The 17,593-nt window shown below is 39.9% G+C and overlaps 1 protein-coding gene across 1 annotated transcript in view; it reads left to right on the forward strand.

Annotated features, from left to right (window-relative positions):
* SEMA4D (semaphorin 4D) overlaps positions 1 to 17,593 on the forward strand; it is a 26,943-nt gene that overhangs the window by 1,752 nt on the left and 7,598 nt on the right. The window contains exons 2-9 of the mRNA XM_018563307.1: positions 810 to 955; positions 1,963 to 2,025; positions 3,303 to 3,401; positions 3,649 to 3,742; positions 4,398 to 4,511; positions 7,199 to 7,350; positions 15,393 to 15,568; positions 17,368 to 17,524. Of these exons, the coding sequence (XP_018418809.1) occupies positions 810 to 955; positions 1,963 to 2,025; positions 3,303 to 3,401; positions 3,649 to 3,742; positions 4,398 to 4,511; positions 7,199 to 7,350; positions 15,393 to 15,568; positions 17,368 to 17,524 (1,001 nt within the window). The remainder of the gene's footprint in view (positions 1 to 809; positions 956 to 1,962; positions 2,026 to 3,302; positions 3,402 to 3,648; positions 3,743 to 4,397; positions 4,512 to 7,198; positions 7,351 to 15,392; positions 15,569 to 17,367; positions 17,525 to 17,593) is intronic.

Genomic DNA, 17,593 nt, shown 5'->3' on the forward strand with positions numbered 1-17,593 from the left:
CCCCCCCCCCCACCTCTCACTATTGCTATGTTGAGTTGCTCTTGTGTTTCTAGTGCTCTGCATAGTCTTTTTTCACCCATATATTTCCTTGTTTCCATAGCAGTTGTTACGGCTTTTAACTGTTCATACGCAGACTTTCAATGTATATGTGCAAAATTGAATTAAACACGTTTAAAAAAAAAAAAAATTAAGTGCAAAATGAACAACTCTATAAAAATGTTTTTCTTATTAGAAAGATTCTTGCCTTTTGATTTTGAGGAAATAATGAAATCCGGGTTTCTAAAAAACCATTGCAAATGTAATTTCCTTGTTCTAGGGGCAGAGCGAATCCTGACAAACCTGATGGCGAACTACTTATGCATCCCAAAAGGTGTCTAACTGTGTGTGTCAAGAACTGCACTGTGTTTAATTGCAGCATTATGTTAGCTGAGCTCAGGTCAGGTCCACCAAAGCAGAACTTTGGTCCGTTTTGTTTTTCAGACCTGGCCAGAGCCGGAGGTAATCGGATTTAAAGGGATGCACGTCCTTTGAGATCCAGCTGCCCATAGACTAGATTTGGGCTTCGAAATAGATCCTCCTGAAAAACTGATAGACGGACCTGATTGGTCCGGACCGTCCATCTAAAAAGGGCCAAAGCGTTTTAAGAGAATGACTTGATTGTGAATGTACTGCAATCTTTTTTCATAGCAGTTCACAGTATTGCATATGTTGTAGCAGCTATGTATGCTAGAGAAATCTAAATGCATATGTGGTTAGTTTATATAATCTGGTATTTTACACAATTTATGCAAATACTTTTTTTTTTGCAGAAGTTAGTTTAACGCATTTCCAGGAGCAAGGCGTTTACAATTACTCTACATTGTTGCTGAGTGAAGACAAGGATGTTTTGTATATTGGAGCACGGGAAGCCATTTTTGCAGTAAATTCGCTGAAGATTTCAGAGAAGAAACATGAGGTGGGTCATTTTTGTTGTTGTGTACAATAGTTTTTTTTTTGTTTTTTTTTCTTTGCATTGGCCGATATTGCAGAGAGAGTTTTAAATTGTATCTTTTTTGGAGCACATTTCCAGTGGGTTTTGTTTGTATCTGCTAAGTAGAATGTACTGATTAAAGTTGTAATAAAGATGGTATCTCTCCTAATACTAATCCCCGTATAGGACAAAAAGTGTGATTTCATTCAATGTGTTGGCGTCAGCAAAAAAAAAACCTGAAAGGAAACAACACATACTGGTGCTGGTTTTACAAATGACTATTAAAAAAGATAAGCAGACATTTTACATGAATTATTTAGACATGTTCTAAATGTATAATTTATGAGATGCTGTACAGGCAGATAGCTAAATATACCTGGCATACATACATGTGAATGGTCTTGTTGGCTTACAGAAAGCTAATATAAAGACAAATTGCGATACTTATAGTGGCTTAATGTAAAAATACATGTCATTTTTTGAGTGAATTAAATGGTAACAGGTATTTAAATCTTCAAATAAAAAATTTATTTAAACTCTGGTCTAGTGATAAGCTACAGTGTAGTAATAACCTAGGTGTGGGTTACAATATTTTTCAAATGACTTACCACTATCCAGGTTCACTGGATGTAATTGTCATAATTAACATTTTGTATTTCCACTTCATTGGTATATGCTCCCAGCATATCACTTTGCAGGATTTTCTAATCTTGCCCAGATGATTTAAAAACTGTTTTCACTGGATCTGTACGTACCACTACTATTTTTTCCCTGACAGTAAAGTTGTAGACCATGACCATTGGTGCTGCTGAAGGACTGGAGTTGAGAAACTCTTCCATAAAATGAAAGAGTATCACCTAGTCCATGACTGTACATGGTTAAAGGATTTTTGTACATAGGTTATGTTTGTATATACATATATTTCACATGGCTATTGCAGGTTCCAATAGTTTGCAAAATCGGATTGAATAATATTAACCTTTTCATTCCAGGCTTACTGGAAAGCCACAGATGAGAAGAGCAAAGAGTGCGTACGGAAAGGCAAATCCAGACAGGTACTTAAGTATTTGACTTTGAGGTTCATTATTTATAATTGACTAGAAGTGTTTGTAGTATTTCCAATTTCTATGATCCTCTTAAGGTTTGATTTTCTGGTGTTACTAGAATGAACATGTAGAAACCTTTGTTTTTAGGATCTATATTTACCATACAGTGGTCAGGTATTTTTCATTATTGCTATCACAAATGTAGATGATTTCCCTTCCCTATAAATGACGGTGATGTCCTCCTCTACTACTGGGATTATACCTGTTAAAAGGACCTTGTGGGACCAAATGCCTTTGGTATCAGATACAGCAGGGGTAGGCAAGCCCTTCACACCAGCTGGAGTACTGCTGTGATACAGTATATAGTTTGGTGATTTAACAAGAAAGTGTGCTTTATTTATTAACAATTGCCAACTCAGAAAAGTGTTTTTCCCACATCAAATCTTTTAGATGTAAATTTCTACAATGTTGCTTTTCAGGGCAAGTTTGGGTAGCTCTGTTGTACTATGCAGAGTCTTTACATGATCTATTTTGATAAATAAGGTCTAGTAAATAAACCTTTCCTAAAGGGGAAATGTGCTTTTGAAATGATGGTTATTATGCTGACCCTCTGGCTTCATTACTTGGGTTACTCTGGGTTATTGACCAGGAACAAGTATACATATCAGGAACGTTGGAGCAAACTCCGAAGCCTTAATTTGTATACTTATTGCATACTCTGCTAACAACTTATTGAAGAGAGTCAACATGACAGCTAGGCAGTTATCATTTTCATAATTAAATATCATCCATGTTTCCCTCTGGAATGGTTTGCTCTCTAAACTTTGCCTAAAGCCATATTTCATTTTTATATTTCATGTGCGCTTTTTTGCTTGCATTTTGAAATTGTGCATCTGTGAATGATTTGAATCCCGGTCAGGACACTATCCACAAGGAGTTTGCATGTTCTCCTGACCCTGTGCTCGCATGGGTTACCTCCGAATACTTCCGTTTCCTCCCACACTCCAAACACATGCTGGAAGGTAATTGAGCTCATATCTTAAAATGGCCCTGTATGCATGTGGGATAGGGACTTTAGATTGTAAGATCCTTGAGGGCAGGGACTGATGTAAAGCGCTGTGTAAATTGTCGGTGCTATATAAATACTTGTAATAATTATAATTTGTATATCCCAGTGTATGTTCACAAGCACTTGGTTCTTTTAATGCCAATTTCATTGTGTAAAGGCATAAACATGTTGCTCATTTCTTTAATAACACTTTGCACGTTCTTTTCCTTTATTACAGACAGAATGCCTAAACTACATTAGAGTGCTGCAGACCCTCAATGAAAACACTCTATTTGTGTGTGGAACCAATGCATTTCATCCCTCCTGTGATACTTTGGTTAGTTCTGCTATGGTACTTTTTTAATGTGTTTGTGTTAGTTTGCATGCTATTGAGTATAATATGCAAACTGGGTTGGAGAGGATTAACAGTACAGAGAAGAAGGTGCTAGCTTTGTTCTTTAGTATTGTACTGCTGAGTTGATCATACCGGCCCAGTATAGCTGTCAAACAATAGAATGAGATCCGAGATGTTATCATTGCAGGTATGTCACACCAAACATCTTTGTTTACCTTTGTTATTGCAGGATGTCAGTAGTTTTACGCTGGCAGGCAAAAATGAAGATGGTAAAGGAAGATGTCCTTTTGATCCTGCGCAGAGTTACACTTCAGTGATGGTTGGTAAGTCAATGATTACATGATGATCTTTGTCCCTTGAACCCGACTAGACAAAACACCGGAATAAATGAGGCTAAGTAAGCTAATGTGCGTTAGAGATTGCTGATTCAAATTCTACAAATGAGGTGATCGATTATCAAACACAAAATTATCTTGTTGAATACATGGTTGATTTATTCAACTGTTATGGCATTAGAATGATTACCAGAGCTGTATTTTTCAGTTAAGTGCCCATTAGTTTTTATTCACTGTACCACTCTTCACCACTGAATGTTGTGGCAATCATCATCAATTTAAGAAAAATAGCCTTCATGTAATCAAATGTAAATCTGTTATGAATTCACCTCTACAAAATGTAAGCCTCTGTGGGTCTGATGTTTAATTGTAGTAAGGCATTGAGAAGGGCTAACCAGAAATTTAGTGCTTGGATTAGTGCAGGTTGGACCAACCTGACACTTTTCATAATGTAGCATCTTACGAAACGCATACAATATACATAACCATTTCAGTAATACCGAACTTTGGCCTAATTTTTACCAGTCATCTTTTGTCTGTAAAGCTTAGGCCACATTCACACGTCTGTGTATGTCATACTGGGAAATTGCTTATGTTTTAAAGTTTTCGGTGCATAAATCCTTTTTATTTTTTCTCACAAAAGATGGCGAACTCTATTCTGGCACCTCTTTTACCTTTCTGGGCAGCGAGCCAATCATATGCAGACACTCCCAGCAAGGTCTGCTTAGAACAGAGTATGCTGTACCTTGGCTTAATGGTAAGTTGCTGAAATGTCCCATAACTATTTACGTTCTTAAATGTAAAAATTATGCTAATTTTAAGTGACTCTGGTACTTATTTGAAGTGTATCTTTTAATAATCGCATACCTGCAACCTTTCCTGCTGTTACACCACTGAATACTGCTCCAAAACAAAAGAATCCACTGCTGCAATATTCTTCCGAGAACAATCTCAGGTTGGCAATCTCCTCAGTCCCATGCACCGCTCACTGGTTACTTCTGCTGACCACCATTTCACTACTGTAGTAAGTGGAGGTTAGCAGAAGAACTGCTGACCACTGCTATAGCTTTAATGTTTCTTTAGACCTATAATGCTCCAGGATTTCTTTGTCACATATTAAATGTTTGCTTGCAAAATAAATATTGAATACATACTATACAAGGTCACAAGTAGTGATAAACAGATATTGTTGAAAGGCTAAATATCATCTTCCATGCCTGAGTTTGTGAGGGTAATTGTTCCAATATGGCAGTTGACAACTGACCTGGTTAGGTAAGATTTTAGTCTGATTCGCTGTTCTTTGGGGTACATAGGAATAGCAAAAAAAGCTCAACTCCGGGCTTAATGGTCTTGAGTGCAGTGCCTTTTCTTAAAACCCTCCTGCTATATTCAGTACCTGCAAATCATCATCTATGCATGCAGATGAAAGTCCAGCTCCCGCTAAACTTCTGTGCCCGTTCCGGCTGTAGCGTTGCAAGTCTCAGACCACAGCATTCTGATCACATCTCCGTCCCCATCCCATTTTACAAAAAGGAGCATGAGGCTGTTTGCTTTGTGATTGGCCAGGAGGAGAGGGGGGGACGGAGAAGCAACCACAGCGCTGATGTCTATTAAACCCGCAGAATTACAGCCAGAGCTTAAATGAAAGTTCCATGGGAGCTGGGCTTCCACCCGCATGCATAACTGCTAGTTTGTGGAAAGCTAGTACTGGATATGGCAGGTGGGTTTTTAGAAAATAAACTACACCGTACATCTTACAACTCTCCAGTAAGATTATTGTGCCTGGAGTTGGGCTTTAAAAGAAGGCAAGAGTTGCTGCCATACATCTGTGTGCCTGATTTCAACTAGAACAAAAACATTCTTTCATGCCAGATTTAACTGAACATAATCCCACAACAAAAACGGCTAAAATGAGTTAAACGTTTGCAAGTAAGACAGCTTGCAGGTGCACTGTTCATGCCAATTCGTGTGAATTTGGTTAATATGAATAAAGCAGGGGGGTTCGCAATGGGGTTTCTGTGACACAAAGCACACTCCATTACCACAATACCATCATGATCACAAACTTAAAGATGTTTTAAGGCAGGAGAGAGAAAGCATTTTGCTTGAGTCTAGGCCCTGAATATCATAGAAAATGTTACATCAAATTCTGTATATAGGCACAAGAGAGAGAAAGTCATGGGAACGCCAATATTTTAGCAGCTTCACCGCAGCAGAAGGTGAGGAACAAATTCTGCAATAGTAATACTTGTTCCTGTGACACCTGTCTGAGACGGGAATTCTGTTCACTTTGTAGAGATTTCCTGTCATGTCTTGTTGCATCTTTAGGACAGGAAGTGACGCGAAATCTCAGAATGACACAGGCAGGAAAAATAAAACCCTTCCCTACCTGTCTAAAACACACAAAAAAACAAAATTGTAGGTGTTGCATATATTTTAAAGAAAACCTAGTCACCAGTGGGCTTTATTAATGATCTGAATTTCCTCTCTCTCATCTGTACTTTTATTTACATATAATCTCTCTCAGAACAGAAGTGTCAGCACTTTGAGGTTCCGTTTAAGCATTAAAGTGACGCTAAACTCAGGAGTTAAATCTTAAAAATGCATTCAAGTAACAAAAATGTAGTCTTATTTGTGTATCACTTAAAACATCTCATGCTGACGCTGTCCTTCCTTCTGGAGGGTGGCTACTTTTGTTTCCCGTGGTCCTTGTGGGTGTTGCAAAGTAGTCACCACTTCAAGCTCACTTCCCTGATGGACTACAATCTCAATACAAATTAGTAAACTAAACATGAGACTGTAGTCTATCACAGGAGAGCGCTTGTAGCGGTGACTACTTTACAACACACACAGGAACCATGGGGAACAAAAGTAGCCACCCTCCAGAAGGAAGGACAGCGTCAGCATGAATTCAGGGATGATTTGAGGATCTACAGCTGAGTAATACACAAATAAGATACATTTTTGTTATTTGAATACATTTTTAAGATTTAACTCCTGAGTTTAGTGTCCCTTCAATTGCAAATGCCTTATAATCTGTTCCTTAGGGTGCCAACAGTGAAACAGTATAATTACCCAATAGAAACACTAAAATAATGCTGTTCCTGTGATATTTCCTGGAAACAGCCCTCTTTTTCACAGCCATCCTGAGAATTCACACACCGTTCATATAATATAATATACATTACATGTGTAATGCATTATTTAGCACCAACATTCAAACAGAGGTTTCAAGACCACTTGATTGCCCTCCAAGTCACCTATGCAGTATTCATTTAACTGTGCTTATTCCAGTCAGTAACTTTGATGTACTGTGTACAAGTTCTGTAATCCCTGGTATAGGTTATGTATATTTTGGCACATTTGGCCTTTATTAGAAAAAGACAGAAAAAGTGATGTTCTGAATCCATCGAGTATTGAGTGCATTTCCTTCCTTGTTTTTAGAGCCCAGATTTGTGCATTCAGATGTGATCAGGGCACCTTCCAATAACCCAGATGGAGATGATGACAAAGTATATTTCTTCTTCACTGAAGTTTCTGTGGAATATGAATTTTTTAACAAGCTTCTAATTCCCAGAATAGCCAGAGTATGCAAGGTGGGTTAACAATCATTCTGCATTACAAAGTTCTTCAATGATTTATCTTTGCTCATCTGTTTGATTCTCATTGTTGTGTTTTAATAATTGCTTAACCCATCCACCCTAACAGTGATTTTTGTGGTACCTCAGTGGTTGGAGAAACATCCCCCTAATTATGTTTCTTTGCTCCATTGCATATACGGCTTCACTGGTTGGGTAACATCCTTTGGATGAATGCCTGGAGGAATGTAGAGAAGGTGTTGACATTGGGAAACAGCATCCTGTTTGATGACAGTTACTTATTCTGCCATCAGTATGACATGGCATGAGTGGACAAAGCATTGGACAGCTTATTGTGGGAGATGCATACAGCCCTGTACGTATGTAGCCGCTCGGATTTGCAATATATATGGACACATTGTATACGATACAACCATTTATTACCATGTGCATGAGCCCTTAACAAGCTTTTTTGCATCAAGCTTAAAGGAGAACTATGAGGTGAGTGATTTCCACTCATCCTCATAGTTAGAGCCAACCTGTGACAAAGAAGCTGTCACAGGTCGGCTCTATTGATCGGTAAGTGAGCGAACACATACCGTCGCTCGCTCACTTCTCGATCATCTCCCTGCAGAGATCTGTGACAGTCACCGCTCCCTGCAGGGATTCCCCCCTCCCCTTTCCGATTCTCCAGCGCTGAGTGGAGGAACGAACGGGGGAGGAGGCGGGCACAGCTGGCTCTGCTTCTAGATAGGCAGTGCCAGCTGTCACTCACGCCGCTAGGTGGATCTTGACCGTATTGTCGGGATCCGTCCCGGCTGCGGGGCTCTCAGTATATCGCGGGCTTCTGAGCTTTGGGTCACGGGAGGAGGTTACCCTATGGGGAAAAACACTCACCCCGTAGTTCTCTTTTAAATACATTTCTTTAATGGTATAAAATATACTGTACTTGCTGACCAGATTTCAGTTATTAGGGTACACCTTTCCTTTTCTTATAATCTTTCTGTGTAAGGGCTTTTTTCCACCAGCCCGCGCGTCTGCCACAGTGTCCCGTGCCCGGAATGCATGGGATCGGATACATAAAGTCTCCTTGTGTTCTGGGGCATCAATGGCACTGCAGACACGCTCCCCGCCTGCAGTGCGATTGGCCGCTCAGGAACGCGTGGTAACAAAATGCCCTACGTTCCAGGGCCATGCGATCGTAAAAAATCATGCATGCACTGTTTGTTTTTTCATTTCTCTCATTTCTATGTACAAGCCTTTGCAGCTCAGCTACTGTACTTGTAATAGCAGAGCTATTTGTGTCAGAGTTATTTATACGCCCCTGGCAAGGCCAAAGCTAAGTGTTTAAGAAGGATTAAGGAAAAGATCCACACTAAAACCCATTTCACAAAGGTTTTATAATTAAAGATAATTAAGTTTCGTTTCATAAATCCATGTGCCTTATTTTTGTCCTATTTTGTGCATATCTCCGGTCCTCAGTGCTGTTAACCAGTTACTTGCACATTTTTCTAGTTCCTATAATGTTTTCCTCCACACGCAAGCACAAATGATTGATTTGACACATAACCACATTTTCTGTAAAGTTACTGTCCAGTTTATAACCTGTTTTTATTGGAATTCCAGTTAAATTCAGAAACGATACCTATTCCTTTTTCGGGTTTTATCATGATAGCTAGAATGTTCCCTATAACTTAGAGGAAATCACTGTATTCGTATTCAAGTGTTTCAGGATAAGAGGCATGTGCATGTATATTTAGGGCATAAGATGAAACATGGTCAAATTGCAACCTGCCCACTGCTGCTGCTTAATTTTGGTGCAGCTGTGCATGGCTCCACCCATACATCCATGTACAAGTCCCATCAGCCACCACGGCAGAGGGACTTGTAGTCCATTGACACTTCCTCCTGTCCATGATACCGAATGCCTATACCTCAGTACGGACATAGATAAGCAGAAGAGTCTGCAGAGCCTGAACAATGCACCCATGATACACTGATCACAGTTACAATGTATTATTGCCTCTTATGCAAAAAACTAATAAATGCACATTTTTTCTTCTATGAAGAAGTGTGCATTTATATATTTCTTTTTAAAGGTAGAATTTCCCTTTAAAATAACAATACAGATGTGATGGGTTCTTCATGCTATAGAAGAATTTCCAATTCTTTTTTTTATTTTTATGGACCAACAACTTGAAATAGCTTTGTCACGACTTTAAATAGCATATTTCTTAGACTGGTTTATCAAAGTGAAAGAATAGATACTTATAAAAAGTGGGACCCAGATGTATACATTATCTCTAATTTCCTTAACAATGTATATATTACCAAGCCTTAGTTTTTTGGTACTTTTGTATTGTGTGAAAACATCATGGTCAAAGCTAGAATTCATCCCTAAAGTGAACCTGTCTGCTGCACCTTGTACCTTTAATTGAGCTTGCCCGCTTCCCTGGAGCTCCTGGAAGCCCCTTCTAGGACTGTGTGCATTTACTGCCTTTCTGGAAATTGATTTGTGTAGGGAGAGGCCCACCCTTTGTGACAGTGGCTGTGGGTGCTATAGGCCTCTTAGGCAGTGAGTGATGGGTTTTGAGATAGGCGAGGGAGTGTGCCTTTCTGCTGCATACAAGTGTTTAGGTTTTAAAGGGGGCTCCAGTGGCACATTAGGTATGCAGGTAGGCTCTGGTTGACGTGCCAGTGGAGTGTGCCTGTCTGCCTTATACAGGTGTTTGGGTTTTAAAGGGGGCTCCAGTGGCACATTAGGTATTCATGTGGGCTCTGGTTGACGTGCCAGTGGAGTGTGCCTGTCTGCCTTATACAGGTGTTTGGGTTTTAAAGGGGGCTCCAGTGGCACATTAGGTATTCATGTGGGCTCTGGTTGACGTGCCAGTGGAGTGTGCCTGTCTGCCTTATACAGGTGTTTGGGTTTTAAAGGGGGCTCCAGTGGCACATTAGGTATTCATGTGGGCTCTGGTTGACGTGCCAGTGGAGTGTGCCTGTCTGCCTTATACAGGTGTTTGGGTTTTAAAGGGGGCTCCAGTGGCACATTAGGTATTCATGTGGGCTCTGGTTGACGTGCCAGTGGAGTGTGCCTGCTAATATCTCTGCCATTGCTTTGCTTTACAGCATGATGTTACAGGTTTTCTTAACTGTAGAACAAATAGTGGTTTTTTTGGTGTGAATTCTGTCAGTTTAAAACATGAAAATCTACTGGAAAGCAAAATGGTTCTGTTAATTTAAGTTTCCATTATATGTCTGGCTGCTATTATAGTAAAATTATAGTTTTATTTTTTTTCCTTAAACGAAATACCATATTCAGTAATAATTACTCATGCGATTTATTTAAAAAAAAACACTTATTTTTTATTTTAACATTAAAGTCTGTTTCCTCCTAAACATGAATAAGGAAAATATTAGAAAGGTGTAGCTATTTACATTCTTAGCATAATATAAGCAGGGATCATCAGGTTAGGTGCCTGTCTGCTGCTGCTGATAGACTTCATCAAAGGTATCAGCAAAACAAAAATAATGATTATACTGGTGCAGATGTCTCGGACACCCCATAAACATTAATTTGCAATTTGGGAATTTGGCTATGTTGAAAATGTATTTGAGCGCCCCATGGCATATTTTCTATAAGTGTTATGGGATGCCACTGACGGGCTGTGTTTTGTCTTAACTGGTGATGACAGGTGGAAATTCATACTGAGCTGTCATCACTCACACTAAAAAATGAGCCCAGCTGTCGACTTCTATCATGTGCTGCTAGAGGGGCTGCAGTGCTTTGTCGGTGACCGCATCCATTGTGTACAGTGATGTATTTTATTAGCTTTCCAGAGCATCTTCAACAATTGTTAGAATGCTGAGATCTTGCCTTAATTACAGTGATTAAATTCACATTGCATCACTCCACCCGTGGCGGTATTCTGAGAAATGTTAATGGCTGTTATTAACAGGATGCAGGCGCACTCAAAGTAGGGGAATATATTTACTTTGTGTCTTCCGCTTGCATATATAATGAGTTTAATGTTAGCATTGCTTGTTATGGAATGAAAGGTTGCTTTATTATTAGCCCACCTTGCCAATTTGTTTATGTTATAGCCTCAGAAAACTGCAGTAATTGTGTAATTTGCATTATAATTTTTATAAGTGAAAATAAAAATCTCTTTACTAGATTCAGATTTGACCCTGGCAACTCCACAGTCCTTATCCTGATGACAGTGGAAAGGGATAGGAATTAGTATGCTTTCCTGGGGTTTGTAATTGTAATACCCATGAAATTTGTATAGCACCCCAGCTTCAACTGCAGTCATACTTGATATAGTTTGATAGCCTTATTCTCCTTCCTCTCCTGTTAATTTTTTAGGTATCCACCGGATTCACAATGTAACAGCTAAATGTACAATATACAGCTAAACCTGTAATGAAAATGTATGAAAGTTGTCATTGTTGACCTCTGCTTCTGATAAGACTATTTCCTTGCCTGTTACAATGTGACGTCACTGATTTTAATATCACTGACTTGGAACAGGTCAACAAATCGGGAGTTTTGACTTTACTGTGATTTCCTAATAAACATGCAAGTTTCAAATCAGTGTCTTTTAAAGGAGAACTATTGGGAGAGTAAAATGCACTCTTCCCAATACTTAGAGCCGGTGTGTGACACTGCAAATCACATACTGGCTCTATAGCTTGAGAATTGAGTGATCACAAATCTTTGATTGCCCAGCTCACGGTTTTCTACCTGCAGAGAGTAGTGACTGTCAATGACCGCTCCCTGCAGGGATTCCCCTCTTCCGTACTTCCAGAGCTCATTGGCGACAGACAGGGGAGAGGGGGTGGGCACAGCTGGCTCTGGAGAGGCGGAACCAGCTGTCAGTCAGGCAGCAGAGTGAATACATTATTGTCAGTATCTTTCCTGGCTGCGGCACAGCTCTGCGTGATCATCACATAGTGGGCAGTAGTCTGTTATCTGCTGACTTTGGGTGATAGGATGACATTAGTAAATGTCCTTCTGTAACCAAAAAGACAATTAAAGTTCTCCTTTTTTTATGGATTAAAGCCCGAAAAGTCAGGCAGCTAGAATTTTTCGATGGTCAACAATGGAAGCCTTTGTATTTCTATCAGTTCTATCAGGTTAACTTTAAAGTCATTACTGCTGTGTGTGACACCACAAAAGATATTTGCCCCACTCTGAATCTTTCCATGACCTTCATGGCTTCTGCTTAAATTCCTGTAAGTAGAGACCACCAGGGTGCCAATTACACCATAATGCTGGTAAAGACCTGCCCCAGTAGTGACAAAGCAGGCATCTGATGGACCATAGTGGAAGACCAGGCATTTAACACCCAGAGTGTTGGATGCTGAAGATTCTTTAGGTACCATAACTGTCCAAGAGAGCGAAGGTCAGAGTCTCTGCCTACCAGACTGGAAATTATTGTCTTTTTTTTTTTTTTTTGCAGTGTGCCTTTTTTAGTTTTTTTTCTCGAGGCATATTCCCTTTTATAGAAAAAAGTTTTTGAATAGACTTTAGAGTTAAAATGTTTACCCCTCTCTTTTAGGCACCCTTCCCAGTTCCAACCATGGGTAGAAGGTGATGAGAGAACCATTTTACAGAGTGTCCCTGGCAGTTGATTTATTTTACAGCATTTCCTGCTGTGCATGGTAGAATAACATATCGGCTCTCTTTCTTTGTTAGAAGCTTTGTTATCCACTGATAGGGATTGGTCAGCCAACTATGTAATGTCACATGCTTTATAACTATGACCCTGTCATTGAAGGGCAATCTAATACACAGACTTGTGTAATCTTTTCCAATATATATGAAGTTAGATGCAACGTTTTCTATTTTCCTTGTTGATGATAAGCAGACCATTTAAGCAGTTTGCTACTCTTTAGTTAAAAATCTTCCATTTGAAATGCTGGCGCTCTGCAGATAAAAATGCTGAACCTAATCTTGGGGGTTTCCAAGGCAACCTGAGGCCCTCAGAGACATCTAGCCTGAGCCAACAACTTCAAATTTCAATTATCTCCTGACTAAGCATATAGATGAATAGGTGAATGATGAAAGGATTCTAGCTGTAAAAGCAAGTTTTGTAATGATAGGTACCCTTTTGCATAGTATATTTTGCATATATTTTTCCCTTACGTTCATGAGTAAAGATGAACATTTTAACATCGTTCAACTGTGACTATTTCACATGGAACATTGGAGTCAGAACTGCATGTGGGCAGTTATTCACAGTTCTACTAAGTTATTTAAAGGAGAACTATGGGGTAACCTTTTTTCCCCATAGTTCTCTGGATGGTCACGGGAGGACATGTACTAACCTCTTCCCGTGACCCAAAGCTTAGTATATAGCGGGCTATTTCCCCACTATATGCTGAGTGCACCGCAGCCAGGATGGTTCCCGACAATACTGTTGAGATCCACCCAGCTGGCTGATTGACAGCTGGCTCTGCCTATCTAGAGGCAGAGCCAGCTGTGCCCACCCCCTCCCTCGTCCGTTCCTCCATCAGTGTGGGAGGATCGGAGAGGGGAGGGTGGGATCCCTGTGGGGAGCCGTGACTGACAGTCACTGCTCTCTGCAGGGAGATGATCGGGAAGTAAGCAAGCGACAGTATGTGTTCGCTCACTTCCCGATCTATAGAGCCACCGTGTGACAGTTTCAATGTGACACGTCGGCTCGAACTATAAGGATGAGTGGAAATCGCTCACCTCATAGTTCTCCTTTTAACTACTATGCTTTGAATAGCCTGTGATTTGATCATTCTGCTGTATTCACCCAGCCTCTCCTGTCTGTAGGTCATATGTAGCCGTGCAGGTTCTTGTAGTAAGACTAGTCTAAAAGTGGGCAGACATTGCAGGGTTTTCTATTTATAAACTGTAGATGTTGTCCATATTGGTTTAAAATTCTTAATCTAATTTTCTTTCGTTTAGAAAATACCGCATATCTGTTTTTTCCATTTCCGCTCTTCCATATCTCTGTTTTAGAGATCTGGGCAAACTTTGTAGGAAAATATTTTCAGTGCATGATGATAATAGAGCAAATTTTGGATCATGACGTTAAAGGCAACTCCAGGCAGCACTTTTTTAATCCATGAAATACTAAAACTATCCAGAACTCATTTCAGCTATTAAAATCAGAAAGTCCACTCATTTACCTTAAAGTCTAATTGAACTTTCAGCTTAAATTAGAGAAATACATTCCATGTGCATTAAAACATAATGCATGCAAAGTCTTTTTCTTCTGAAGCAGTCACAGCCTGAGTAGAAAAGCATGTCCCTAGCCAGCATGCTGCACAGTGGAACCCTTGCTCGCTCGGGGGGAACAATTTACTTTTTTTGCAGAGATCTGACATGCCTCTTGAGTCAGAATTAAAGTTCTCCAGTTAGCAGTTAGCAAGAGCTTTGCTGATTGCAGAACTATAGGTCAGGCCCAGTATGGGGTGTGTTGGACCTGTAGAATGAGACTGCTTCTTCCCACACAGAGAAAGGGTCCCACTCTGCAGCTACTGGCGGCGGGCAGGCTTTTCTACTAAGGCTGTGGCTGTTTTAGAAAAGAAACGAATGTAAACATTTTGTTTTGATGCACTTGGAATGTATTTAGCTGATTTTAAACTGAAGGTTCAGTTGGGTGTGTGAGCCAATAGAACCCAGATTAATAAGGTTGCTTTCTCTCATTTTCCAATATGATTTGTGGGCAAAGCTGTGGACCGAGTGAGAGAGAGTGTGGTGCTTAAACTACAACACACACACACTTCAATTCTCCAAGCTTAGATTGATGGCCAGTCAGAAGATGAGGATACCAGCAACAGTAGGGGTTTTAGCTGCAAACGTCTGCACAAAATGAATGCCATGATGAAAATTAGAAGCTACCCGAGTTCATGTTTACACAGAAAGCACCTATAAATGATTAACTGTAAAAGGAGCAAAAAATATATTTTTTTTCCCAAATACCATTGATTACAATCAAATTTGTATTTAACATGCTGATTACCTTTTATGTGATGTCCTATTATATCATATAAATTATATACTGCCTTACCTCTGTTTTCAGGGTGACCAAGGTGGTCTCAGAACATTGCAAAAAAAATGGACAACCTTTCTTAAAGCCAGGCTCATATGTCACTCACAGGAGAATAATATGATTTTTAATGTCATCAATGATGTTTTTATCCTCAAATCACCAGATTTGCAGGAGCCAGTCATCTATGGAGTATTTACATCCCATTTGTAAGTATGATTTAATATCAGTACATTTTATATGAGCACAGGACATGTATCTTTGCTTTTAAGGAAAACTCCACTTTTGCTGAAAATTATTATAACATTGTAACACAGACCATTTTGTAATGTAACTAGATCTTACAGATCTAAAGAATTGGGTATCATGAAAATTGCAGTTTTTCAAAAAATACTTCACACCTAATTTTCATACTTTGTTGTATCTCAACCCTTGTCAGCCATTTCCTGTCTAGAACAGCTTCCTCATAGTGATAATGGTAGAATATGGCTCGGCAATCTGTGTCACTACTGTTACTTGTATACTCCCCCAGGGGCACATGTGACAGAGTGATAACACAGGAACACATTTGGAAGACAGTTGCCCCCCTATAACAGAAAGTGCCTGAACAAGGACCTTCTTGGCATGTTCACCAGGTTTGATTTTATTGAATGTTGTACATTTTAAAAGATTGAAAACAACTTTTGAAATGGCATTAAAATGTTACATTTTTTAGGAGATTTTAGTGGGTTTAGATCTACGTTAATGTCATTAAATATTACTAGGGATGCACCAAAATGGGATGGGGATGAAACTAAAAATTTTGTCAGGCCGAAACTGAAAATAATTTTTTTTCAATCTTTTAAAAACATTTTAAATTCTTTAATTTATTTCATTTTTATTTTTTTACTTTACTGTTAGGGGCTCTAGGGAAATATTAGGAGTCTAAACAGACCCCTGATATTTCCCTTTTTAAAATAGAAAAAGAGATTGAGAATACAGAGTCCCCGATCTCTTTTTCTGCAGCCCCTGTTATCAATGAACAGGAATCCTCTATATGGAGTGTTCCTGTTCATTCATAGATTATGGACATAGTGTGCTTACTATGTCCACAATCATGAATGAATGGGAAGTGATCAAGATCACTTCCCATTCAATCAGAACTGGGACATAGTAAGCACACTATGTCCAGTTATTTTACAAACACTCACCGTTAAGCTAACCACTGAGTGTTTGTATACCTGCTCTCCATCCTGAATCGGCTGTCAACAGGAGGGGGCATTTAGTGGTGGAGGAGAACTTCGCCTCCTGTGACAGATCAGAGCACTCTCCTCCAATTACCGCTCTCCGTCCTGACACAGGAGGTGAAGCTGGGAGGTGAACTCCGCCTCCTGTGACAGATCGCAGCTGTCAGCGCCCCGGACCGCTCTCCGTTCTGACACAGGAGGTGGAGCTGGGAGGTGTGGTAGGAGAACTCCACCTCCTGTAACAGATCGCAGCTGTCACTGCCCCGTACCGCTCTTCGTGCTGACACAGGGGGCTGAGCCGGGTGATGAGGGAGGAGAGCTCAGCCTGCTGCAACGATGACAGCTGTCACCTCGCAGCTACTTTCCATCGTAAAAGCTTCTCTCCTTCCCGCTGGTCACCGGCGCTGCATCAGAAGGCACATAGACCGGCACCCAGCCGAAAGGAGGAGGAGAGAAGCTGGGATTAACTGAATTTCCGTCTGTCGTGGCACTTTCGGCAATTTGCCAATAGTGCAATTTTCGGCGGAAATTTCAGTGCATCCCTATATATTACCTCCTCTATTTATGTTTTTATGTATGTTTAATTGAACAACCAGGGTAATGAAAACAACCTTTGCAAGGAATGCAGTTTGTGTTGAAATCTGTTATTTGCCACTATATCGCCATAATCCTATATTCTATTTTTCTGTATTTCTATTATAATAATAGAAATACAGAAAAACCAGATCAAAAGCTGAATTTTAATGACTATAATCACTCTAAAGATCTTTTTTTCTTTACAGAAACAATGTTGGCATGTCAGCTGTGTGTGCATACAGTGTATCTAGTGTGGAAGATGTGTTTTCAAGGGGCAAATACATGCAGAGTGCCACTGTGGAACAGGCACATACTAAATGGGTGCAGTTTAATGGCGAGGTGCCCAAGCCTCGCCCAGGAGCTGTAAGTTTTGGGTTTCTTATTCTTTTGCAACTTTATCACTGTGTTTTTGAAATTTTTATTTGGTCAATG

The sequence above is a fragment of the Nanorana parkeri genome, unplaced genomic scaffold (genome assembly GCF_000935625.1).
Source record: "Nanorana parkeri isolate BGI_ZX_2015 unplaced genomic scaffold, ASM93562v1 scaffold651, whole genome shotgun sequence".
NCBI lineage: Eukaryota > Metazoa > Chordata > Amphibia > Anura > Dicroglossidae > Nanorana > Nanorana parkeri.